Source organism: Erigeron canadensis, chromosome 1 (genome assembly GCF_010389155.1).
Source record: "Erigeron canadensis isolate Cc75 chromosome 1, C_canadensis_v1, whole genome shotgun sequence".
Taxonomy (NCBI): Eukaryota; Viridiplantae; Streptophyta; class Magnoliopsida; order Asterales; family Asteraceae; genus Erigeron; species Erigeron canadensis.
Genome location: NC_057761.1, coordinates 52,653,827 through 52,679,608, shown reverse-complemented (window position 1 = coordinate 52,679,608; position 25,782 = coordinate 52,653,827). Strand labels below are relative to the sequence as shown.

General features: G+C 32.8%; 2 protein-coding genes and 1 long non-coding RNA gene across 4 annotated transcripts; all 3 read right to left on the bottom strand.

Moving 5' to 3' along the window:
• Positions 1 to 849: 849 nt before the first annotated feature.
• On the bottom strand, positions 850 to 3,544 carry LOC122582491 (protein NLP4-like). Its single transcript, XM_043754894.1, has 5 exons — positions 3,477 to 3,544; positions 2,829 to 3,367; positions 2,092 to 2,139; positions 1,269 to 1,968; positions 850 to 1,148 (listed from the first exon to the last, which is right to left on the bottom strand). The coding sequence occupies exons 1-5, from the start codon at positions 3,526 to 3,528 to the stop codon at positions 1,003 to 1,005; spliced, it is 1,485 nt and encodes a 494-aa protein (XP_043610829.1). The 5' UTR covers positions 3,529 to 3,544; the 3' UTR covers positions 850 to 1,002.
• A 5,838-nt stretch (positions 3,545 to 9,382) lies between these two features.
• On the bottom strand, positions 9,383 to 13,674 carry LOC122582509. 2 transcript variants are annotated; one of them, XR_006321192.1, is made up of 7 exons: positions 13,212 to 13,674; positions 12,957 to 13,103; positions 11,654 to 11,840; positions 11,448 to 11,573; positions 11,243 to 11,341; positions 10,411 to 11,137; positions 9,383 to 9,851 (listed from the first exon to the last, which is right to left on the bottom strand). It is a non-coding gene; the product is annotated as an uncharacterized LOC122582509 (long non-coding RNA). The 2 variants fall into 2 exon arrangements; XR_006321191.1 differs by having other exon boundaries at positions 11,448 to 11,840.
• Positions 13,675 to 15,925: 2,251 nt separating this feature from the next.
• Positions 15,926 to 18,253, bottom strand: LOC122594853 (protein NLP6-like). The gene is made up of 5 exons (XM_043767159.1): positions 18,089 to 18,253; positions 17,423 to 17,955; positions 17,112 to 17,165; positions 16,269 to 16,970; positions 15,926 to 16,149 (listed from the first exon to the last, which is right to left on the bottom strand). The coding sequence occupies exons 1-4, from the start codon at positions 18,138 to 18,140 to the stop codon at positions 16,281 to 16,283; spliced, it is 1,329 nt and encodes a 442-aa protein (XP_043623094.1). The 5' UTR covers positions 18,141 to 18,253; the 3' UTR covers positions 15,926 to 16,149; positions 16,269 to 16,280.
• Positions 18,254 to 25,782: the final 7,529 nt, after the last annotated feature.

Here is a 25,782-nt window from a genome sequence, read left to right as displayed (position 1 = left end):
CTTTAAGACAAAAATATATGAGAAAAAGGAGTATATGGCTGTTAGATACCCAAGCTTGGGTATAGAACCCCTCACATACTAATATTTTAATATATATACAAATGCTTGGGCCCCATTCTTTTCATGGATTAAAAAAACAAGATGTGAGGGGTTCTACACCCAAGTTGGGTATCTAACAGCCACATACTCCCTACCCTCTATATATATATAATATATATAATATACGCACACAGAAATATTACTAAAACAGTAATAACACAAAAAAGAATTTGGTTGTAGACTGTGACATAAGAAAAACATTGTTGGCTAGATGACCGACACACAAGTTTTTATTATGTCATGAGAATTTCTCTTTTAATAATACAGAGAGATAGGTTAGTTGTATCAGATTAAATATAAAAATAAAAATACAATATAAATATAAATATAACTTTTTTAAACATATAATTGACTTTTTATACATAAAAAAATCATCAAAAAAAATCATTAATAAAAATACTCAAAAAAAAAACCATAAAAAGTTATATACATTAAGTAAATTTGATAATAATAATAATCTCAATAAAAATCCATATTTTTCAAGAGTTTTAACTAATCAGTATCATTATCATTAATCGTTATTAAAATAAAGAATACCTCTAAAATATCTTAAATACTCTTACGAATATATATAACACTATCAATGAACTTATTAAATACTCGTTATACTTTTAATAAAATTAATTTACAACATTACCACTTAATTGCTAAGAATAATTAATTTACAGCAAAAGGATTTTTACCGCAAGGTCTCAAACAAGGCCATAAAAGCAAAAATTGCAAACAATCCTCATCAAACAAATTGTAATATCGAAAAAACAAAATAAATCTTTTATTGAGACATAGAGAGTATCATTTCGGTACATAGTGGATTCCTGTGTGGCTCAGTAAATCGATATAACCTCTTGATTGTCAGCAAGTTTGATCACTGGTACCTGGTTATTAATATAATTGTGTTGCCATTCATAAAAAAACTATGAATCGCTCCTCATTGTATGGAGATGTCTCACTGTCGCTGTCGGCGGAGTGCTCTTGTTTTGTTCTTTTATATTCTTGGTTCGAGTCAACTTCAGAGTCCGACATTCCACTCGACTTTCTCTTCACAAACCCTGGGGATTAGAAAAATAAAAAAAGCTTTAGTGCTTTGATATATAAGAAATGTTTGCAATAAGTGGCATTTGTTATATGAATGTGTTACAAATGATTCGGGCACACAAGATTATGATTACCAGCAAGATTTTGTCCTGCTTCCTCGCCCTCCCATCTCCTTCCTTCTTTCAATGCTTTAAGTATCTGTGATGTTTTGTTTCCTCGGAGAATCTTAGAAAGTCTGGCTCTAGTTCTTTCAGGATTCTCAACATCCACAATCCATAACTCATCACCGAGTCGTGCATCAGAAGCAAACTTAAAACTTGGAAGACACCTCTTAAGTGTTAACAACAGAGATTCCAAAAACATGTAATACTTCCGACTGCGGGGCCATAAGAACTCAAACACGTATTCCACATCTTCTCCAGTGTCATTACTCCTCAAGCATATGGCGAGACAACTACATTCAGTTTTGACGGAATTAGGGAGTAATGTCGTCAGGAGTGCATTATCAATCACCTTATCAATATTTGCACAGAACTTTGATTTGTGAAATTCAAGTGCCGCCCCATTAACTCCACCCGCCGAATTAAAAGAAAGCTTATCACAATACTCATAGTATTCCTTGATGAACGAGGGACTCGAATCAGAACAATAGCCAAAAAGTTTGACCGCAAACTTTGGTTTTGTTAGTGTCTCTCGAGAGAGATATGAAAACGGCAAAAGATTTTCATTCTTACAAGAGATCCAAACTTGACCAAGAGTTAGGCCATACAATTCGGAAACTATCTCTAATGCCTTTTCAATTTCATCAGTGGTTTGTTTGTGGCCACGTATAGCCTGTTACATACAAGATATCACAAGCTTCAACAGTTAATTATACTTCTTTCTTCCAGAAGATTCGGATATAATTGAACCCTACTTGAAAAACAACGAATGATATATAATTTCAGAAACCATTACCTTGTATGGGCGACTTTCTTGTACATGAAACATACACAGACCAACTCTCTGTATATAATTGAAACAGTAGGTCAAAAAGGTCAGTAGCTAGCAGGTCAACATGCAGTAAAATTTGAATACACAAATTTACTTGGATTACAAAATTACGCGTCAAATCTCTAGCTAACTAACTACTGTCTAACAAAATTGTAGTATGTTAGAAAGTGTTGCAAGCATACAGTTGATCAAAACTCAGGAGGACACCACGTAACAATCGTTTTGAGGAAGATTCAAGTACAAAGAAACAGCCGGCTTTTAATTGCGTTTTAAGCTGTACCAAAAATTTTATGTAAAATAGCTATATTTCATGTTAAGCAAACGTAAGGATATATCAACCCTCTAAATTCACATGGATGTTTAAGGGTAGAAGCTGCTAAAGTTAGCACTTTAGGCCTTTGATAGTTGATGGCCCCATTTCTGTGTACCTAAGTATATATAGAAGCTCGTTTTGAACCAAAAAAGAGCAATTTGTTTTTTTTATTAATAAAACAAGTCTACTTTTTTATAACTATTATTATTTTGTTTTGTTTTCTATTGGGGGGAGGGGGGGTCTATTCTTGAGAGTCTAGTCTGAGTGTAATAATTCAACAATACGTAAAGTTTCCAATCGATAAGATCCTATTCCAGAATTGCATTCTAGTAAAATAGTAGTAGTAGTGGTGGTGGTGAAGTAACAAACGCTTGAAACACGTACGTACCTCAAGTGAAGTAATCAAGATTTTGAAAATTCCAAGAAGACCGGACTGCGGCTTCACAGAACACTCGACAACACCAACACAAGAGGTAGACCTTTGAGCAGGATGGCCATAAAAAACAGGCAGAAATAAAGATTTCCTAATTCCACATCGCAGAGCAGCAATCACCAATGGACTATACGTAACCAAGGCATTCACAACGGATGGTAAACGATTGAGGAACGGAGCGGCAGGTCCACAACGTGTGATCAACATGCGATTACCTCCCTCCTCGAATTCATAATTATCATAATGCATATCATCATCGATACTAAATAAATACTTCAAACAAGATAACCTATATGTTTCAAAACAAGAGTTGTCGTCCTCGTGTGAGGCAAATGGTTGATTTGCAGTTGAAAGTACCCGCCTTGACGTCCCGGGTGCTGTTATTTTCACAACGGGTGCCCAAAACTGGATGAATCGACCATTTAAATTACTACTAACATTACTAATTACAGTTTTAATCTTCTCATGAATCGTGCAAGGGTTGTCAATATTATCTGTTCCATAATCATCAAGATTATTAAATCAAGACAATTATTTTATTACAGATAGATAATTTTTTGAACAACCAATAAAAAAAAATTATATATAAAAGAAAAAACTGACCTGAAGATAGAGATGAATGGCATTCGTTATGCACAGGGGAACAGTCGCCCATTATCGAATTTGATATTGTTAACAATAACTTGCTGAGCAATAATTAATTATTGTAGTTAATAAAAGCGGATAACTTAGATGATGTTAACATCATCTTATCATCTTGGTTAGATCATCATCTTGGTTAGATGATGTTGCTCTCACAAACCATAAAAAATCATGGGGGCTTTTTGACATGTGTAAAAATTGATTTAAATGAGTTTGTGAGAGCAATATCATCCAACAAAGATGATGTTAATATCATAAATCATTTTCCCTTAATAAATTACTAAAACCTATTCAAAATTTGATGTTTTCTTCTTTACAGAAAACCCTACCCTAGATCGATTTTTTTTTCTTTTTGACGATCTAAACCGATTTAGGGTCGGTTAGTGCCGAGTATTTTTGGGCTGCTGAATGAATTAAAAATTGACGGTTATTTTTGTTTATTAAGTCAGAAAAGAAACATGAAATTTGACTAAATATAAGAAACAAGACCTAGCGGACACATAGAAGGGGAATCCACGGAAGGTAACTTTATAGATAAATTTATCATTCAATTTTGACATGTGATTTTTATTAGCTCTTGTTTCTTTTTTACTTGATACACTTAATAGTAAGAAATTAATCATTCAGTCAAATTTTATGTTTTTTTTTACTTAATAAACAAAAATAACCGTCAATTATATATATTTTACTTAATCCATATAGACATTCTTAATGCATTCAACCACTTAATACGCTCAACCACTTAATCCATATATATTTTTATCTATGTAGTTAATCCAACTTAAGAGGTTTTTATCTAGACAACTTGTTTAGTAATTTGCTATCTCCCAATAACCTTTTTATTAAGTCATGACCATCTATACTTCTATACTCCTTATTAAAAATTATCCACCCTTGTTGAAAGTTTACACAATTTGGGACATGCAATTTTACTTTTTTGCCCTTGGTCATCTCCTTACTCCAATAATCTGAATCTCCCATCTCCCAATAAAAATTACCCATTAATGATATATTACATTATTAGTTCTTACTTTTTTAATATATCTCAATTAACTTTTTACATCAATTATTTACACCACTTGACGTCGCCTTTACCACCAAAAGACATCCCCCACCACACCATCGCCGCCCCGAACACCGCCGCATAGCGCAGGTGCCGTGCTAGTTAATGATAAAACTTTACATATCTTATTAATTTAATTTAATTTTAAAAATTCTTTTATCATTGTCTTTTTATCCCCTTATACTGGACTTATGCTTACATGATGCGATGGCGGTGGGGGTAATGATGACAGAAGTAGTGGTGGGGGCGATGATGATGGTGAATGTAAAAGTAATTGAAATTAAAGGTGGTTTTGTAGTTATTTTAAGTGTTAGGGATATTTGCTGTAAATTATTTCATTAAGGGTATTATAAGTTTATTATATGAAGATGTTTAAATTAGTGAATAAAGGAAAATGATAATTTTGATATTTCAAAGACAGAAAGTTTAAAGAAAAAAAATTGTGATGACGGTCAGTGGTCGCAGTGATTGGCAACAGCAGCGGCAACGGTGTCAATTATTGATGGTGGTGGTGTCGTGGTGGTGATTAGTTTGATATGATGTGATTTTTGAATATTCGAAGCAAAAATGTATATTTCAAATATTCTATGGGGGAAAACTCACTATTTCAAGATGTAAACAACTTTAAATGAATTGTCATGGTATGAAACTTCAATGTTATGCATTTTTTGTAATAAACTTTCAAATCATATATATTGTATGTATTTGGTGGTTATACGTGGCAACCATATAAGCTGTCACTTGTAAATTTTTGATTGGTCAGATACATATAATGCACAAGATTTAAAAGTTCATTACATACAATACACAATATTAAAGTTCAATATACACTATGACAATTCATGTAAAGTTTACATTTTGAAATACTAATTCTTTCTATGTATGCATTTACTTTCTTGTGATAATAAGGGTGCGTTTAGTGATTGATTATATTGAATCATTATTTAATAATACGTATTGTATAAATTGCTTATCAACAATCCGTATTTTCACATGCGTAACAACTAGTTAACTGTTAAGATACACTAACACGTTACTCGTGCAATGCGGTGGTGGTCGTAGCGGCGACGATGTGGTGGTGGGGGCGATTGTTGATGGTAGATGAGACGTCGAGTCAGAGGCGGTACCAGGAAAAAAAATTCAAAGGGGGCAAACTTTGGAAACTTATGAAAAATAAATCTAAAAGGGGACAAAATGTTAAAAACCTATATAAATTTTTTAAAAATTTATGAAAAATTTAAAAATACATGACAAAATTTAAATTTGGAGGGGGGCATTGGACCCCCTTGCCCCCCCTTTAGTACCGCCCTTGCGTCGAGTGGTGTAGTTAATTGATGTAAAAGGTTAATGGAAATATTTCAAAAGATACATGTAATTAATCATTAATATTAATGGGGTAATGTAAGTGAAAATGTTTTAAGAGGTGTTAAGAGAAAATATTACATACTTTTTAACACTTTCGAAAATAAAGTGCTACGAGTATTTTTTTTTCATAATATATTATAGATATAGATATAAATATATAAGTAGAAAATGTAAAATGGTTACAACATTTGAAATTAAATATTTGAATTTGTAATATTTACTTTTCCTATATTCGTATACGCTTTGTAAACGGGCTAGAAAGTCAACGAGACCGAACCCATTATTAGACAATTTTAGACTTATTGATCAATTTTACGATTCATTCTTATTCAGCCTTAGTCCAAACCCGTTTATTTCGTGACGGGTCGTGTGTCATGTCAGACATTACCACCCTCAAACAATTAATAATAATAAACAACAAATATAGCACAACATATACATGGCAACTTGAGAAATTTTTTTAAACATTTTAGTTTATAAAAAATTTCATTGTTTTGTAAAAATCGAACTCAGAAATAAAAATGATACTAGTTTTAAAATCTAACCCTCATTTGAATTGTTCGAATTGTTCATACACGTTAGTCGTACAACAATGTAATATATTTAACAATCATTCAGTGGCGACTTAAGCTTATTGGGGGCCTTAAGCGAAATCATGTTTTGGGGCCTATTGGAGAGAAAATGTCTTCGTTTTCATAATCTTTCCCTTTTATTTCCTTTTTTTTTTTTTATCAATTGTAACTTCATTTTGTGTCTGTAATGTGCTTTGTTTAAGGTGAGCTCTTAGGTTTATTTGCCTATTTGTTTTTTTAAATAGGTTTGATATAGTAATAATATGTAGCCCAAATATTTAAAGTTTGAAACATTAAACCCAATATATAAAAAGTGAAGGTCCTTGTACTTTGGAGGCTTTAGGTCCATGTCTAACCCACATATACTCTTCAGCCGGCACTGCAACCATTTACACAGAGACGGAGCCAGAACTTTTTTTGTAAGGGGGCAAATTTAAAAGTCTCTTATTATATTTATTAGAGTCATCTTTGAGGGGAAAAAATTTTTAAAACAAAAATTAACTCTCAACAGATAATTTAGAAAAAATTGACCCTTAAAATAATTTCGTCTGGGTGTCAGTTATGAGAACATCTATCTTTAACTTGAACATTGTTCTTTGCAATTTTAGAGCATGTGATAAATTTTGATACAATTACCCAAACAAATAAAACACTTTCTTCAACTTCTCTTTTTCAACTTCATTAAAAATCAAAATAACTGAAAATTTTTACTTTACCAATAGAAGATTTTATCTCAAAACTAATGCTCCCAACATAAGTAACATACTTCCAAAGAAGAGACTTATGACAACAATGGTGGCATTTGTATGTATAATGTATTTTCTGTTTATTGTTACGAGTATTATTTAGGAATAAAACTATAAATATACCTTTAAAAAATTACATTGTACCAAAATTGGAATGGGGCAGTTGCCCACACTGCCCCCATTGTGGAGCCGTCCCTGCATTTACACAGTTAACTCTGAAGGAAAAAATAAATGCCTTAGTAATAACTTTATATAGTAGTTAATTGTAGAATGCAAATGATAATTAATTTTTTTTTTTCCAAAAGTTGTGGATAATATCACAACGGAAGGTATAAATTATTTTGTTTTAACTAAGTCTGCTTTAGAGAGCTCCTAACCCAAAACCTAATAGGAGGAAAACCCCATAATAGTCCGTCTATGAGTACGACAACATGTTAGGAGAAAATCTTGCTTTTTAAAACTTGAGCTTAAGTTTTTCCAAATCCAATCCCTATAAGACCATTCTTAAGAGTAGGTAAAAACTATAGGTGAAATAGGTAGGTTAAGATGTGAAAGCTTTATGGCATATAGATTAAATATGAAGGTGAAGATGGCTAGGCTAATGCATTCACCTATTAGAAGATGACAAATTAGTGGGTCAATGAGAATCTTTTACAAGTTTACAATTTAAAAAAAGATGGGGACCAAATAATAGATAAATGGTTAAGGAAAAAAAATAAAAGATGGAAGAGATGAGAAGGTGATGCTGATATGGCAGAAAAAAGTGTAGGTGAAAGATTGAATGGTTACAAATGGTCTAAAGGGACTTCACTATCCATTAGGCTATTAACTCGATGGTTAATTGAAATTGTAGCAAACGAGATCATTTTATACAATTAATTGTTGAATTCAACAAACAAATAAAGACATATGGCCGTATACCAGCATAAATTAAGATTTAACAATTATTTACACAATTAATTTTAGGAAATAAAAAACAACGATTGATGATAGAAAGTATTTAATTTTTTTTTTTATAAAAAAAGTTCAATGTAATAACTTTTTACAAACAATTATAGAAAGTTAAAAAAACACATGAAAATGTAGTTAGTTAATTAATTCGAAAACATGACTATAAAAATATAATAGAAATGTAAATATAGATATAGATACCATGTACGGAGTTGACAGTGCTTATTTGTCTGAAAATATTTCAAATAGAAACTATTTCCCCCCACCAACTTTCTCTCCCTAATCCATACATAATTCCCCCTCGATCGTTTTCGTTTTCACGTCACAAAATTCTCGTTATTTTCGTTTTCATCTATGGAGTCATCATCGGAAGATGGACGGGAAACTTTGCAGACTAAGCTCATAGACTATATGGGAAGTAATATACGCATTATCGATGATGATTCGATTTCGAAGACTCCTCTAATTGCAATAAGTAAGTAAACTTTTTCACAGAAAAAATCGGCACTGATCGAGATTCACCTTCGGATCCGTTTTGATTTTGCGACTAAATGAGTTTCCGTACCAATCGGCACCGGAACTTTACGCCTCATGTTACTAGCTAGCCCTAATAATTTTCGTAACATAGAGTTTAATCCAGATTTTATGCTGCAGGACTATTGATCCAATCAAATAGTAATTAAGTACTCGTAATTCACCATATGCATTCAAAGTATTTCTATCTTCAATCTGTTTTTGGTGATAACATGCATCAATCATATAAGAAATTATCTATTACTTACTTTAGGTGATGCACTTATGTTGAAAGAACACTATCCGGATTCTATGCTTGTCACAAAAGAGCTCTTGCGAAAGAGTATTCGAAATTTGAGGAGTTGGCAATGACAGCACTTAATGAAGTTCATAACCTCACCAGGTACCTTTATTGTTGTGGTTATATAGCTTGCGCTTATTGATTGATTTAAGTACTGTATCGGTGATAACATATACGAGTATCTTAAATTATTATCAGAGTGTTAGCTGGCCTGATTGTGAGGGAAAGAAGGCCGTCTTTGACTTACTTGACATTCGCCTATGCGATCAGCTGGTATGTTATTTTATCAAGGGAAAATATTACTTTATATATATATATACACACACACACTAGATCAATGATTACAACAACAATAATTAGCCAAACATGTCACATTTTCATCAGATGGCATCAACATTAATGGAAAACAACCATATGTTACCACAAGCTTTGTTTCAGCCCAAATTTAACAAAAGACAACTAATAGACTAAGGTACAGTATCAGACTTATTTGCTGCTTCTTATGCCACTAGTAGCACGCAGAACTATCCTAAGTAAATGGGTGCCAACTCTCAATCGCTTATCAACAATAGATTTATTTATAGCAGAAACGCGTATTTTGATTAAATAGATATATAGCAAGTAACCCTGAAAAGCAGTCATCTTCTAGTTCCTCCTTTGACTTTCCTGCATAGCGCAGGCAGTGAATTGGTGGCTGCTACTGCTGCTGCATCTGCAACAAATATGCATGGTTGTGGTGGCTCATCCTCCACCACAATCGGTTTCACCTCCTTGGTGGCAGAAAAGAATGCCCACCCACTTTTTCTAGATTTGGTGTATCAGGCACTGCATGATATTTCTCCAAGTTAGGAACCGACTGTTATATATACACTATATGAAACTCTAATGAATTGTAAAGAAACTGTCATTTCTTTGAGCTTGGACTCAAAGTCCTCTTAATTGAAGAATACCATTCTCCTTTCTTCCCCATTACTGAAACATTCCCCAATTAGCCTATATATTAGCATAACCTTACCCTTTATGTTTTAAATAGGATAAAGGAAAGGCGAAAGATGGGGAGATATGTGTGCTATTCAAAAACAATGAATACCGATGTGTCGTCCAATTTGATGGAGAGTTCTTAGATTTGGAGTCTTCTACACCTTCTGCACTCAATCCGGAGGTACGATTGTCTAAATTAGACTTTTAATATAATGTTGTGCCATAAATTGGATTATGTGCTGTTGTTGTAATGCTTAAGGGATAGTCATTGTATATATTGTATATATCTATGTGTATATATCTCTGTTTTTTTTGACAAATTTTTTACTGGTGGTTGTGTTGCATTATGAAAGGCATATCCTACATACACGAGAAAGAAAATATCATTGGAAGAACAACTTACATGCTTCTCATGCTTCACAATCTCACTTCTCAGAGCATCCATTTCCTGTTTTTTCATATATCTATCTCTACTTGAAGATTTCTGATACTCTCTTTATTCTCAGTTTCGGTCTCCGAAAACTTTAACTGAAAGTCTTGCCGCAATTTTCACAATACATATTGATTAAGCCTCTACATAATAGAACAATGAAGATTATTTTAGTAACCAAACAAGAGTGCACCATCTGTATCTCTGAGATCTTAGAAGCTTCAGATAGAAAAACGGATTCTATCCTCCAAAATGGTAATCAGGTTCTCCAATTCAGACTTCTTTAAAAGAAGAGCTTCTGCTTCAGACGAGAACCTCTGAACCTTTTCTTCTGATCGCTGACATTCTTCTGCATGCTGGGCCATTGTGAATTTTAGATCATTCTGTAGCTCATTGTGAATGTTCTGCCAAAAGGCTGCACTCTGGCTATCGAAATCTGTTAGCTTAACGGTCAGCATGTTCACAAAATTTTCTAAGCTCTGGTTATCCTGCTTTGCTTTGTTTAAATGCTCGGTAAAATTCTTACTGCTGACTATGAGATCGGTTTTCTCCTTCTTTATTTCACACAAGTCATGCATCTTGTTTAGCCTATTTTCCTTGGAGATTAGCTCAAGTTGCAACTCATTCAATTTAGAGTTCAAAGTAGCAAAGGTTGACTCATGCGATGTTACAGTCTCTTGGAAGTTCTTGCATAGATTATCTGCAGGATTTTTGATAAATAGATACTGAAACACTTTGAAATTTTTATTATGTTTCTAAAACGGTTGCAGAAATAAACAATATAATATGTTATCTTTATGATTACCTTTTTCGTTGACAAGACCGAAGACTTTGCATTGTTCGTCTCTAAGTTATTTCGCTACATTTTCCTTGTCAATGCAAAGCTCCATCAATTCTTTGTCGCCTGTAAGCCCAGTTCAACACATTTCAAAAAGTTAACATAAATCTGAAAATGTAGACGTTGTAGGATTCCCAGTATAGTGGACATTATACTGGGAGATTTAACTTACGATTTCTAAGGGGATCTTCTGAGGATTCCAGCCTTAGCGACATAGACTTCATCTGATCATTCAGATTTTCAAGAGCTGCTGAAGTTTCAGAAAACATATTTGTGAAGATGGCTTTGTCTCTCTCAGCTGAATAAGCAGGACCATGATAATTACATCCATAATTATTTCGTAGTGCAGGTATCTAGTATTAATGGTAAACCTCATACCATCCTGAACCTGATCAGCTGAAGTTTGTAAAGTTTCGGTAATTTGATCAGATAAGGTCTTTGTGGAGGAGAACTTTGACTCTAGCCCACTCCAAAGTTTCTCATCTTCCCTATGCTTCACTTTCAGCTTTGCATTTTTTTTCTTCCAATGCACTAATCTGCTCCGATAATTTCTTTATTTTAGATTCTGCTTCCATTGCAGTATTTAGTCAGAGTAGGTTTCGCACTCAATACACCAATATAAGCACAATATAGAACACACATAGTCGTAGAACTTCACAAAGAAGAGCCTATATTTACTAACAGTTTGTGCATGGTAAGACCGGTACTCTGCCTTTAAAGCATTTTATTCTGTCAACAATGTAACGAACACATATAGACAAACTCTCACACCATCACATATACACACACATATATATACAATATACTCGATTATGCTATTGGACTTAAGTATTCTACCATCGCCTTGAACATATCTAAAAGAATAATGATCCTCAATCCATCTGGACTCTAACTATGGGACAGAGAGAGTGATATGCAAGTAACATAACTACAAATACACAGCCTCTATGTGTTTCAACTTTAATGTTTTAGTGTTGATACCATTTAAAATATTTGTTTTATGTAGTCGAGAGTTATTGAAGATATTGATGGTTTTATTTTCTTCAACCAAATATACTGTAGGATTCGGCTGATGTGGTATCTGAATTGGTGTCTTCGTGTGATGAAACAACAAGTTTGCTGGACCAAGATGCTCCAGCGAAGGAACAGGTACATTTTCTCACTATCTCGTAATTGGTAATGCAATTTAGGTTTTTTTTTTTTTTTAAAAATTCTTCTTTATACTGTAGAACTCTGCTGGTATGGTATCTGAATTAGGATCTGAACCAACAACTTTGCTACAGCAAGATGCTCCAGAGCAGGAAAAGGTAAATCCTTGGGGGAATCATGGGGCAATTGAAATAGTTTTACTTTTCAAAAAAAAAGGGCAATTGAACCTAAATCTGAAAAGGTAACTAGTAATATAGTTTAAATATATGTATAATGTAGGATTCTGTTGGTGGGGTGCTGAATCCAGAAAACTCCTGCAGCCTAAATCAAGAGGTGGAAGCAAGTGATGAGGTGTGTCAAAGTCTAACTCCTCTGTTAAATATTTACATGTTAGTAATAAAAGTATGTAAATTACACGTTTTTAGGTTTGTTGGTTTTGGGAGTAATGCAAATTTCTATTCTTTTTCAGTATGGAATGTTATCAGATGTCTTGTGCACTAAAGCAAAAAAAGGTAGATGGGATGAAACTCACCCATTAGGGCTTGACATTAATGGTGCAAAGATTAATCTTCAGCCACAAATTCGTGTACGGCCACATCTTGAGCCGGAAGATGACCCCAGTCTAGAATTGACTCTTGGCATCCCCCAGATGGAAGAAAGGGAGATGGAGATGGTATTCCTTGTGCAATTCAAGAATCAGGTCAAGTTTATTCATGTTAATGGCAGATCAACTATGAGGCAACTTCGAAAAGCAATCTATAAAGAATTTAAGGTTAAATTAGCTTACAATTTATGGTACTGGGTTGATGGAGAATGGATGAGCTTAGGATCGCCAGCGGAAATGGAAGCTCGATGGAGGATGAATATGGATCTACCCATGCAGTTGAAAATGAAGCTTGCCCCTCGACACTGATGCATAGATAGTATAATGACAAAAAGAAAGTAAATTTTCTCACCATTTGTATATCGTTGGCTGTTTGTTTGTTGAGCTTCATATACTTTCTTGTTTCGATTTACTATTAGGGTGAATTCTATCACTTTCTGTGTTTTAAGACCAAATCTTTAACGCCAGGGTATTGGATTTTTGTTTTACTGTATTCAATTGTTTTTTGCAAAGGATTTGAAGAAGAGAAATTTGGTAACAAAGAATCGTATTTGCAGGTTAGGGTTTTCAGGCGGCTGAGGAAGACCATTGTAATCTACATATACTCATTTTTCTTAATTTCACCCCTACAATTTCAAAGTGTTATTTCATTTTAACACCTTGTAGTTGTAAACTATCTCTATCTCTACTATGTATCAAAGATTATAACCCCTATCAAAGACTGACCCCCACATTACTACCTTCTAAAAGTTCCATCTATACTACATAGTCAAACACACGTCCACCACAATTGTTCTTTTTGGTAAGTATTAAATCTCATAATTCATGTCCACCACGATTGTTCCTTTTGTTTGCATTAAAAACAAATCCTATCATAAAAAAAAAAAAAACCAATCAAATCAATTATTAGAGACAGAAGATCCTTACCAACTCTCAGTTTTCAAGTGCTTACATCGACAAATTCCCTCCACATCAACCGACTTTATAGAGGCTATGATTTAGAAATTAGAATCTTCATTATATAAAGAAACAATATTTTCATCAATAACAAATCATACTACCAAAATGTCAGCTAGAAATTGTGTTTCTAAATCATTTTTTTTCCCGCCAAACATGTTCTGCCAATTTTTTGTAAAAAAAAGCAATTTCCATGATAACAAATTTAACATATCTAATTAACGGTGAAATTAATATATTTTCGTTTTTATATGTTTTTTTATACTTTAAGTTCTAAAGTTCTATATATTATATAGCATGAGTTGATGCAATGTGAAGACTAGAGGTCATGTGTTTGTGTCACTGGATTCTATCTCATGAGTTGATGAAATGATTTATTTTGTTTGCATTAAAAACAAATCCTATCATATAAAAAAAAAAACTCAATCAAATCAATTCTTGGAGACAGAAGATCCTTACCAACTCTCAATTTTCAAATGCTTACATCGACTAATTCCCTCCATAGCTTTTTTACAGCTTACAAATTAAGTTTTAATTGCTTAAATCATTTCCTATTATTGCAAGTTCATACACTAATGCATACACAACTATATAAACACTTGAAAACACACTCACGTAAAAGCAAACACAATTGCAAGTTCAAACTCAAATCATCAAAACAAACATCAACATAACAATGGGTTCATCATCAAACCATATCAACACTAATGTCATCGAAGCTTTTGGTGATAACATGAATGCCTAACTAATGTGAATTTCGATTTGTCTTTTCAGTGAAATTATTCGTCCGCATTGTGTTGAGCTGAGATGGATATGTTATTGAAACCAGGATCTGTTTCTGCATTAGTTTTCTAATACATATTTAATTTTACATCTAAGTTGCAGGTTGTGAATATAGATTTTTGTTGGAGATTTTTAAATTTCTACTATTTTTAGATTAACATTGGTCGTTGTAACATCTACGGTATCCATCGTATGCTATTGTTTAATTGATTGTCCACGTTTATTTTTATTTGTTAATCAAGACATGAGAAGGCTTTACCATGGTATCCCGCCGCAACGCGCGGGTACTATGCTAGTTTATAAGTAAAGTATTTACAAAGTGTTACAACTTGGTTTAAAAGTATTATAAATTTATTATTATTAATGTAACATATTTTTTAATTTTATTATAAAGTATTTTCTTATTATTCAAATATATGATGATGTGTCATTAATAAATTGGGATTTTAGTATAGGGGTTAATAATAAAAATGATAACAATTGTCTAGTATTAGACTAATCAATCAATTGGATATTTGCTAGACCAAGTTTTTGATCATAGTGACGTGGACTTGCCCAATATGACATTGGATTGTCGTAAGATATTGGGTTATTGTGGTTACATGATTTACAAGTTGGCGTCATTACAATACATCATAATATTAGAAGAAAAACCTTTTTATCACAAGGTCTCAAACAAGGTTATAAAAGCAAAAATTGCAAACAATCCTCATTAAACAAATTGTATTATCGAAAAAAGAAAATAAATTTTCCATCGAGACATAGAGAGTATCATTTCGGTACATAGTGGATTCCCATGAGGCTTAGTAAACCGATATAACATCTTGATTATCAGCAACTTTGATCATTGGTACTTTGTTATTAATACTAGCACGATACCCGCGCAATGCGGCGGTGGTTGTGACGGCAACGATGTGGTGGTGGGGGCGACTGATGGTGGTGGAGGCTGCGTCGAGTGGTGTAGATGATTGATGTAAAGGTAATTGATCTAAGAGGTCAATGAAGATATTTTGGATAAATGACTTATATTCTAATTTAATCATTAATGATATTTTAGATAATTTCTCCATAACTTTTAAAGAGACAGTTGTTTTATTTATTAAATAGTAAAAAAGTATAAAATAGATGTATGGAGGAATTAGGATTAAAAAATAAAAATATTTTTGGTATAAAAAAGTGTTAGTTTTTTAAAATATGAGATGTCAATATGATTTATAAGGGGTTCTGTTGCCATTCATAAAAAAAACTATGAATCGCTCCTCATTGTATGGAGATGTCTCACTGTCGCTGTCGGCGGAGTGCTCTTGTTTTGTTCTTTTATATACTTGGTTCGAGTCAACTTCAGAGTCCGACATTCCACTCGACTTTCTCTTCACAAACCCTGGGGATTAGAAAAATAAAAAAGCTTTAGTACTTTGATATATAAGAAATGTTCGCAATAAGAGGCATTTGTTATATGAATGTGGAACAAATTATTTGGGAATATAAGATTATGATTACCAGTAAGATATTTTATCCTGCTTCCTCACCCTCCCATCTCCTTCCTTCTTTCAATGCTTTAAGTATCTGTGATGTTTTGTTTCCTTGGAGAATCTTAGAAAGTCCGACACCAGTTCTTGTAGGATTCTCAACATCCACAATCCATAACTCATCACCGAGTCGTGCATCAGAAGCAAACTTAAAACTGGGCAAACACCTCTTAAGTGTTAATAAAAGAGAATCCAAAAACATGTAATACTTCCGACTGTGGGGCCATAAGAACTCAAACACATAATCCACATCTTCTCCGGTGTCAATACTCCTCAAGCATATGGCGAGACAACTACATTCAGTATTGATGGAATCAGGGAGTAATGTCGTCAGGAGCGCATTATCAGTCACCTTATCAATATTTGCGCAGAAGTTTGGTATTTGAAATTCAAGTGCCGTCTCATTAACTCCACTCCCCGATTTAAAAGAAAGCTTATCACAAGTCTCGTGGTATTCCTTGATGAAAGACGGACTCGAATCAGAACAATAGCCAAAAAGTTTGACCGCAAACTTTGGTTTTGTTAGTGTGTCTCCTGAGAAATATGAAAATGGCAAAAGATTCTCATTCTTACAAGAGATCCAAACTTGACCAAGAGGCAAACCATACAATTCACAAACTATCTCTAATGCCTTTTCAATTTCATTTGTAGTTTGTTTGTGGCTGCGTATAGTCTGTTACATACAAGATTTCACAAGCTTCAACAGTTATTTATATAGAATATATACTTCTTTCATTCACACAATTCAAATATTTTTATCATACTTGAAAAACAACTACTTGAACAACAACGAATGATAAATAGTTTCAGAAACCATTAGCTTGTATGGGCCACTTTCTTGCACATGAAACGTACACAGACCAACTCTCTGTAAATAATTAAAACAGTAGATTAAAAAGTGGTCGATATGCTGCAAAATATGAATTCAGAAACTACTGTCTAACAGCACTGGTAGTATGTTAGAAGGAGTTGCAAGTATACAGTTTATCACAACTTGGGAAGGCACCATGTAACAATCGTTTTTTAGGAAGATTCAACAAAATATTAACAGAAACTTTATGTAAAATAGTTATATTTCATGTTAAGCAAAAGCAAGGGTATTTCATGCTTGAAACACGTACGTACCTCAAGTGAACTAACCAACTTTTTGAAAATTCCAAGAAGACCAGACTGCGGCTTCACAGAACACTCGACAACACCGACACAAAAGGTAGACCTTTGAGAAGGATGACCATAAAAAACAGGCATAAATAAAGAATTCATCGATTCACATGGCAGAGAAGCAGTCAATGGACTATACGTAACCAAGGCATTCACAACGGATGGCAAACGATTGAGGAACGGAGCGGCAGGTCCACAACTTGTGATCAACATAAGTTGACCTCCTTCCTCAAATTCATAATTATCATAATGCACATCATCAACACTAAACAAATATCTCAAACAAGATAGCCTATATGTTTCGAAATAAGAGTTGTCGTCCTTGTGTGAGGCAAAAGGTTGATTTGCAGTTGAAAGTACCCGCCTTGACTTCCCGGGTGCTGTTGTTTTGACAATGGGTGCCCAAAACTGAATGAAGCGACCGCTTAAATCATTGCTAACATTACTAAATACACTTTTAATCTTTTCATGGATCGTGCAAGGGTTGTCGATAGTATCTGTGCCATAATCATCAAGATTATTTAAATCAAAATGGTTATCATACAAAGAACATCAAAAATAAATAATCATCAAGATAACTTTGAACTAATTTATTATAAAAAACAAAAAAATAAATAAATAAAAACTCACCTGAAGTTAGAGATGAATTGCATTCGTTATGCACAGGAGAACAGTCGCCCATTGTCGAATTTGATATTGTTATCAAATATACAATAACCTTATGCTGAACAATAATTAATTATTAGTAAATAAATTATAACCGGATAAAAAATTGATCCTTTTTTTTTCCTTAAAAAAAAAACCTAATTCGATTTATACAAACGATGGGTATAGACTGGAAGGGGGATATCAAGCAGCGTCCTTGTTTATATTGTTTTGCTATTGCCATATTTACATTCTAGTTCTAGAGTAAACGACACAAATTGTTCCTTTGGTTTATCGAAACAGTAACGTTTCATCCCGGCTAATGAAAAATCATAGGAAGATAAAATTCGTGTTTATCTCATGTCTTTTTTTAAAGTGTTTTAATGTTAAATAAATATTTTGGTTAAATATATTTAGGGGAAAAAATATGATAAATTATTTGATAATGTGACGAAAAAGTTCTAAAAAGCTTGTCTGAGAGAGTTCAGAGGGAATATTGAGTGATGTGATGCTGATGTGGCATACAAGAAGTTGGAGGACTCCCCTCCTTGTAAGCACCGACCTTGGTATTTTAGTCTAAACTAGAAAGTTTGGATGCCGCCCGATGGGCGGCGTCGATTTTTGAAGCGAACTATGGTATACCGGTACTTACCAAGAAGTTTTTGGGGTAAGAAAGTTGGTTAACGGTAGAAATATGTGTTTACTTGCTTATAAAATATTAAAAGTGTTATCTCCCATTTCTTTACTATTTAAAAAGAATACCATATATTTGGGTTAAAAACAAATACAAAACCAAATGTAGAAAAGTTATAGAAGGTTAAGGAATATATAATGAAACAAAAAATAAAAAAAATAAAAACCAAATATATATGAAAAACAATTGTAACACCCAACATTTAAAAATAAGGATTTCCAAAAAATTTTTGCCTAACGGCGTCAAAGAAAGCGGAATTAAACTTTAAAAGTCCAAACCAACAAAATCTGTTTGGTTTATTCGTTAAATGGTGTTACTAGTCATATCATCAAAATAAGTCTAAATGAAAATCCATCGGTTACTTAACATTAAACAACCGAGCACATCATCAATACAAGTCATTATTATCTAAACAATAAGCAAATGTCTAAAGCGAGCAACCACTATGGGTAAACTATAACCAGCTTCAAGATCATCTACCCATGCCTCACATCTTCTCACATCTACCTGCTCACTATTGTTGGACCTGAGGGCACAACATATTTTAAAAGAGCAAGTGTTAGCTAACGAATTAGCTAAGTAAGATAACACATAAGTTATGAAACGTTTGTCCATTTAAAACATTATATAAAAGTCATATTAATTCGTTAAGGCACATATCCTTAAACATATCATCACACTTACATATCATATCATCAACATCATTCATATTAGGATGGGTCATCCTAAATGTGCCTAGTCATCTTTTGCATCATCACATATCACATTTGAACATCTTTATAATTGTGACAAAAGTCACGCATCTCATATAACATATGCATCTCGTTAAGTGTGACATAAGTCGCACCCGACTAGATGAACCACCATTCAGTAGTACATCAATGTCGTTAAGGAATGGCAAGCCAATCCAGGAGTAGTCCGTGTGTTCAAAGACATTGGTGGGTAATCACTCCACCCGGAGATACTCAAACCACGTAATTACGTTGCAAGGAGCCACCCAAGCAACCATATACGTACTCACAGGGCAAGGGCAAGTACGGGTTAAGCTTAACACTTTCACATCAAATTTACGAGCTCGATTTCACATCACATATAGTTTAGGTGTTTACACAACCTAAACAATCATCACATATACATCATTACGTTTGGGCCCTTAAACGTGCACGTGTCATGGCAACTTAATAAGTCTAGTGAACTAGATGAACAAGCCATGTAATCATGCACATTTCACATATCATCATCATACATCACATTTCATAGCATTTCATTTCATATCATCACATCGCATACATTGTTACATCACGTACATCGTCATATATCATTGCATATCGTATATCATTACAACATTGCATAACATTTATCATCTTAGATCGTACATCATTTCATATCATATCATCTATTAAGCATACATAACATCTCATAGCAAAACGTATCATTGGGGTAACATTTCAGGCTTTTATATGCATCTACATAGCCCATATCACCTCCCGTATAATCCCGAATACCCATAAGCAACCAAGATATCATTAGGGGAAGTTATTATATGAAAACTATGTTTTTGTTGAACCCTCAGCGTGTCAAAGTAGTGTATCTTACCTCAATGGAGTGCACAAGAAATGATAACGTAAGTTATCGAGCTTTGCAAGTATTCCGACTACCTATAATCATTAAACGACATAATGAGCTAATAAATACCCACTCACTTAAGGTCATGACTCACGTCTAAATACCTATAAACATGACTCATGACAATGCTTGATGCATCGGACATTCGATTAATACTTTAAAGCTTACATAACTCGACGAAACTTGGGATACACTCACTAAATTAACCTTTCTGGAAACTTGACATTACAATCATCTTTCAAAAACATTTCCATTAGAAAGTAGACTTTCTCACGATTCCGTGGATATCTTATTTGTCAAAAACGGAGTTACGGTTCAAAAGTTATGGCCATTTGAAAAATCCCGTCGCTATTGCGTCGCAACTACCAAGTTGCGTCGCAGCTATGTGTCACTGGTTTCCAGTTGCGCCGCAGCTAGCCTCGATTCTGCACAAACCTCATTGTTTAACCTCCAAAACTTAACCAAACACACCCCAAACGACCCCAAACCTTATGAACGACTTTTAACCCTCAAAATTCATCATTTTAAGACTCTAATGATGTCCTAAAAACAACCCTTAACATCCAATTGATTTGCAACACAACAACAATCATTTTAGGTTACCGAATTGATTAAAACTCACGTTTTTTACTCCAATCAACCCTCTAAAGACCTAGATCAGTTATGAATCGAATCAAGGGATTGAAAGGACATGAAATCAATGTTATTTTACCTGAGATACCTGGAGATTATAAAGAGAATGTAAAAACTTGATCAAAACACTCTCGCATCAACCAAACGAAGATGAAATCGAACAAGGAATTGATTATGGCAATGGGGAATGGTTAGGGCTCAAAGAGAAAAGGATAATATGAGTAATTAGAAGCTAATGGCCTGCTCCAAGACCCTAATCCCGTTTTTTAGTTTCCACCTATGTCAAAACTAGTCCTTAGGCTTCCTTATGGCTCATATTTAGCTCAAAACACCTATTGGGAATACTTACTAACACTTTAATCACAATTAATCATCTTAAACAAATTAACACATGAATCATTAAGGCTTTAAAACTTACACATAATGCACATTAATCACACATAAACATTAAATCTCTTAGAGACTTAACGGACACGTTGTGTTGACTTAACGACTCAAGTCAACCGTTAATTAAAAGTTCGGGATGTTACAACAATAATTGGGAAACAAATAAATTAAGAGGTTCTATAAAAATGTAGAAATTTTGCAAAGTAAAACTTTTTAAAAAGCCTAAAAAATTTCAACAAAATAAACTAAACAAATACACTAAATTAATCAAATGTAAAAGATCATGTTTATATATGTAACTTTAAAAGTTGAAATGGTAAGATTAAAAAGACTTAAAGAAAAAAAAATTTAAATGTAAAAGATCAGGATTATATATGTAACTTTGAAAAGTTGAAATGGTAAAATTAAAAAAACTTAAAGGAAAAAATAAAAAGAAGGTGGTGATGGGGGGCTTGAACCCAAGCCCTCTATATAATAAGTGGTGTCTAAGACCACTTGGTCTACCTCAACTTCTGTTTATTATTCCATTTATCACATATATATTCGAAATATTTATTTGTGTAGAAAAATCCAAAAAGTTACTGTTCATAACCTTGATCTTGAATGATATTCTAATTTGCGTTGTTATTTCATTGTTATTCCCTATTTAATTTGGTTAACTGGGGAGGGAACGTATTCTTTTTGTAAGAGAAGTGATATTTGTATCACAAATTTTTATTGATGTACCATAATGTACAAGTTATATAGCTGACTGTACAAGTTAACACTTCACAGTTGTGGTACATCTATCAAAAAATGTGGTACGAATATCATTTCCCTTTTATAAACCTACCTTTACTATGGTAAAACATTTTAAGGCATTAATTAAGGTTTTATAAATAAATTGTCACACTAAAGTAAGCGAATGAGCCAAAAGATACGACTAAGGCACATCTAAGGCTATTTCCAATGGTGTGTCTTTAGTCGTCCTTGAATATCCTTTGTCGTTGAAGTTTGTTCAAAGCTAAAAATTTTTTGAAGGATGCCCTTACCTAAAGGCATGTCATTACTTGTCCTTACCTAATATATTTTTGTTTTTAGTTGGAGTTAAAAGGATATGTAAGAATATGTAAGGATGTTTGTATAGTTGGAGATAAAATTATAGGATTTGAAGGATTTATAAATATGTATAAGGATCTGTAAAGATATAATGTGATAACTTAAAAACATCTAAGGATGTCCTTAGCATTAGAGATAGCATAACTAATCATGCTACTACCTACAAAAGTACACCCTATTTATATTGCACAAGTCTTCAACTTGTCCTTCCTTGATTTCTTCAAGGCTTCAAGCTACATGCAAAACTACACTCTATTAATGGCATTACAATAGCCTACTTGGCTAACCATAGCCCATATAACAATACCTTAGACCGTTTGGCAACCCATAGCCCATATGACCACATATTAGCCCGTTTAGCAAACCAAATAGCCCTTGGTGCTTTAAAAGCTAGAATTGAATCATCAAAGTACTGGATAAAAGGTTACCATGGTCCACTTTGAATCATTAAACTTTGAATCATTAAATTTAATACTATAAAAGAAAATCAACATAAATTATCATGTTTATAAGAATAAACACAATATTTATTTGTAGAATCACATATAAAATTTGAGATCTTTCAAACATCACCACCACTACCGAAATTTTTTAATTTAAATCTTGAGTGAGAAAGCCGGATGTTATGATTGTTATAACCACTTTGTTGTGTATAGGCGCAACATATATATATTTTTAAAACTTTTACTAATTTGATAAATTATATACCACAACTACAATTTTAGTAACTATTAAAGGGGTAAAAAGTGAATAAAGAAATTTTTTAAATAAAATAAAAAGACCAAATACGGAAATGCAACCACAAATGTAATAATAGCATCAAACAAAGCAAGCAGCTCGCTGTTTGGGGTCACCCGTTTACCACCGCCAACCAATTTACAGAAGAAAAAAAAAATGGGAGCCGGAGAAGGAAGAATATCATTGGGTGGAGTGCGAGATAAAAATTTAATGCAATTAAAAAAACTTAAGTCCGTTTTATTCCCTGTTCGTTACAATTATAATTATTATCATGATGCCCTCTCTTCCAGTGATTTTACCAAACTCGGTATTCTTCCTTTTTTTTCCTATTATTTTTTTTTCTGATCCTTTTTCCTTGTTCGTTACAAAAAATTATTTAAAAAGGGTTAAACTCTTATCGTTTTGCAACGTTATAAGCTCTTAAAGGGGAATTTCTAACTATCAAGCTTTAAGTATCAAATAACTCATCAAGACCCTGGTAGCAACGTTGAGATGATAAAGCTCAAATCAAAATTTTAATAACAATGCACCATAGCTGAACCAAACGTCCAGTGACATTTGACCCGGTGTAAAAGACTAATCACTGTTCACGTAAAACAATTCTTTACATTATAATAATAATAATAATAATAATAATAATAATAATAATAATATTATTATTATTATTATTATATTATTATTATAATATTATCATTATTATTATTATTATTATTATTAAACAACTTTTACGGGTTTTTTTTCTCTTTAATTTGAACTTTCTCATATTTATTACTTTATATTTTAGGTCTGACTATACTAATCTGTATGTGCGCGCTATACATCTTTGAATGATATACTATCCATCTAGCTAGTACTCCGTATCTACCTTGAGATATTAACAGATATTAACACATATATATGCTGAGTGTAAGTTAACTTTAGATTTAAAAAGATAGATTTACCATCGCTTTGAGTTTATTTTTAAACTCACAATAAATCCGGTAGTAACAAATGTAACGAATATATAAGAGTATAAAATTATCCATGCCTCGCTAAAATTAAGAATTTATTGTAAAAGATAATACAAAGTATTTCATATATAGGTAAATAAAAATGTATTTATTCATTATTCAATATTCATATATCATTAACAACATAGTACTCATACAAATAATCTCTAAATGTATATAAAAGAGAAATTTTAATTCCAAAATAGAGAAGTTTGGACCTTTGGATAAAGTTCAACTTTTAATTATAGCCATTAGATCAAAACGATGATGTCATATACCTTTTTTTTAACTTTTTCAGATTTAATTTTAATTCAATAAATTAAATAATTTTTATTTCCTAATATAAATTTGTAGACATTATTTATTAATGTTATTTAATATATAATTATGAAAACTAATATTTTTTAAATTTTATATTATGTTTCATATTTAAAATCAATTTTTGACTTTTTTATTTAATAAAATTTTCGTTTTAATCGGTACGATACACAGATTGACATAACTTTTCAATAATTACTCAACGATTTTTGAGCTGAAGAACTGGAAAAAAAAAACAAATACAAAATCTATAATAAGTTATCACAATTATGTATCAAAAAAATAGTTGTATGAAAATCGTAAAGATATTATGCATAACTTTAAGTTAGATTAGCACACAACATGTGCTGTATAGATTGGTAATTTAATTGGTTAGTAAATTTTGTAAATAACTAAATTATTCAAACAAAACGTTAAAGCTCAAGTACAGACAATACAGACATATTCGGATGCATAAAAGACATCCAATCAAACGGAAACATTACTTAGCGAGACCTCTAATAGATGATGTATCTATTTTTCCAACCGGCCGGTCACCGTTAACCAAAATCTCAACGACCATCAATCTAACTTCAAGCTTTTTTTAGTGGTTTAATTTTTACCAAGTTCAACATGTCATTAATTATATATATATATTCCCCGCGTATTACGCGGGGTTATAATCTAGTATTAAAAAGAAAAAAAAAAAGCACGCACTTGAAAGTAATTAAATTAATCACGAACGGTAAATAAGAAATACAGTGTGAGTATCGTAATCAAAACGTACAGTTAACGGAAACAGATTCGTATGTGATAGGTGTAGTGGATCCCAAATTACCATTATTGTAAGTTTCTTCGAACAGAGTACTGTTGACTGAATAGCAAGGTGTTTCCCTAGGCTTACCAAATTTCTGGTAGCAAGTATAGGGGTGAATCGAGCCGAGTCGAGCCGACACAGTGCCAAGCTCGAGCTCGACTCGATTGTGAAACTCGAAGCTCGAAACTCGACTCGAGCTCGACCAAGCCTTTATTTTCGAGCTTGAGCTCGGTATACGAATCGACACCTTCGAGCTCGACTCGGCTCGACTCGATTAAGAATTAAAAATAAGTTTTAAATTAAGTTAGTGTTATAAGCTCGACAATTGGAAGCTCAACTTGATTAAGCTCGACTTGGTAGAATATAAATTATGAAAAATAAATAATATTCAAGGGTGATA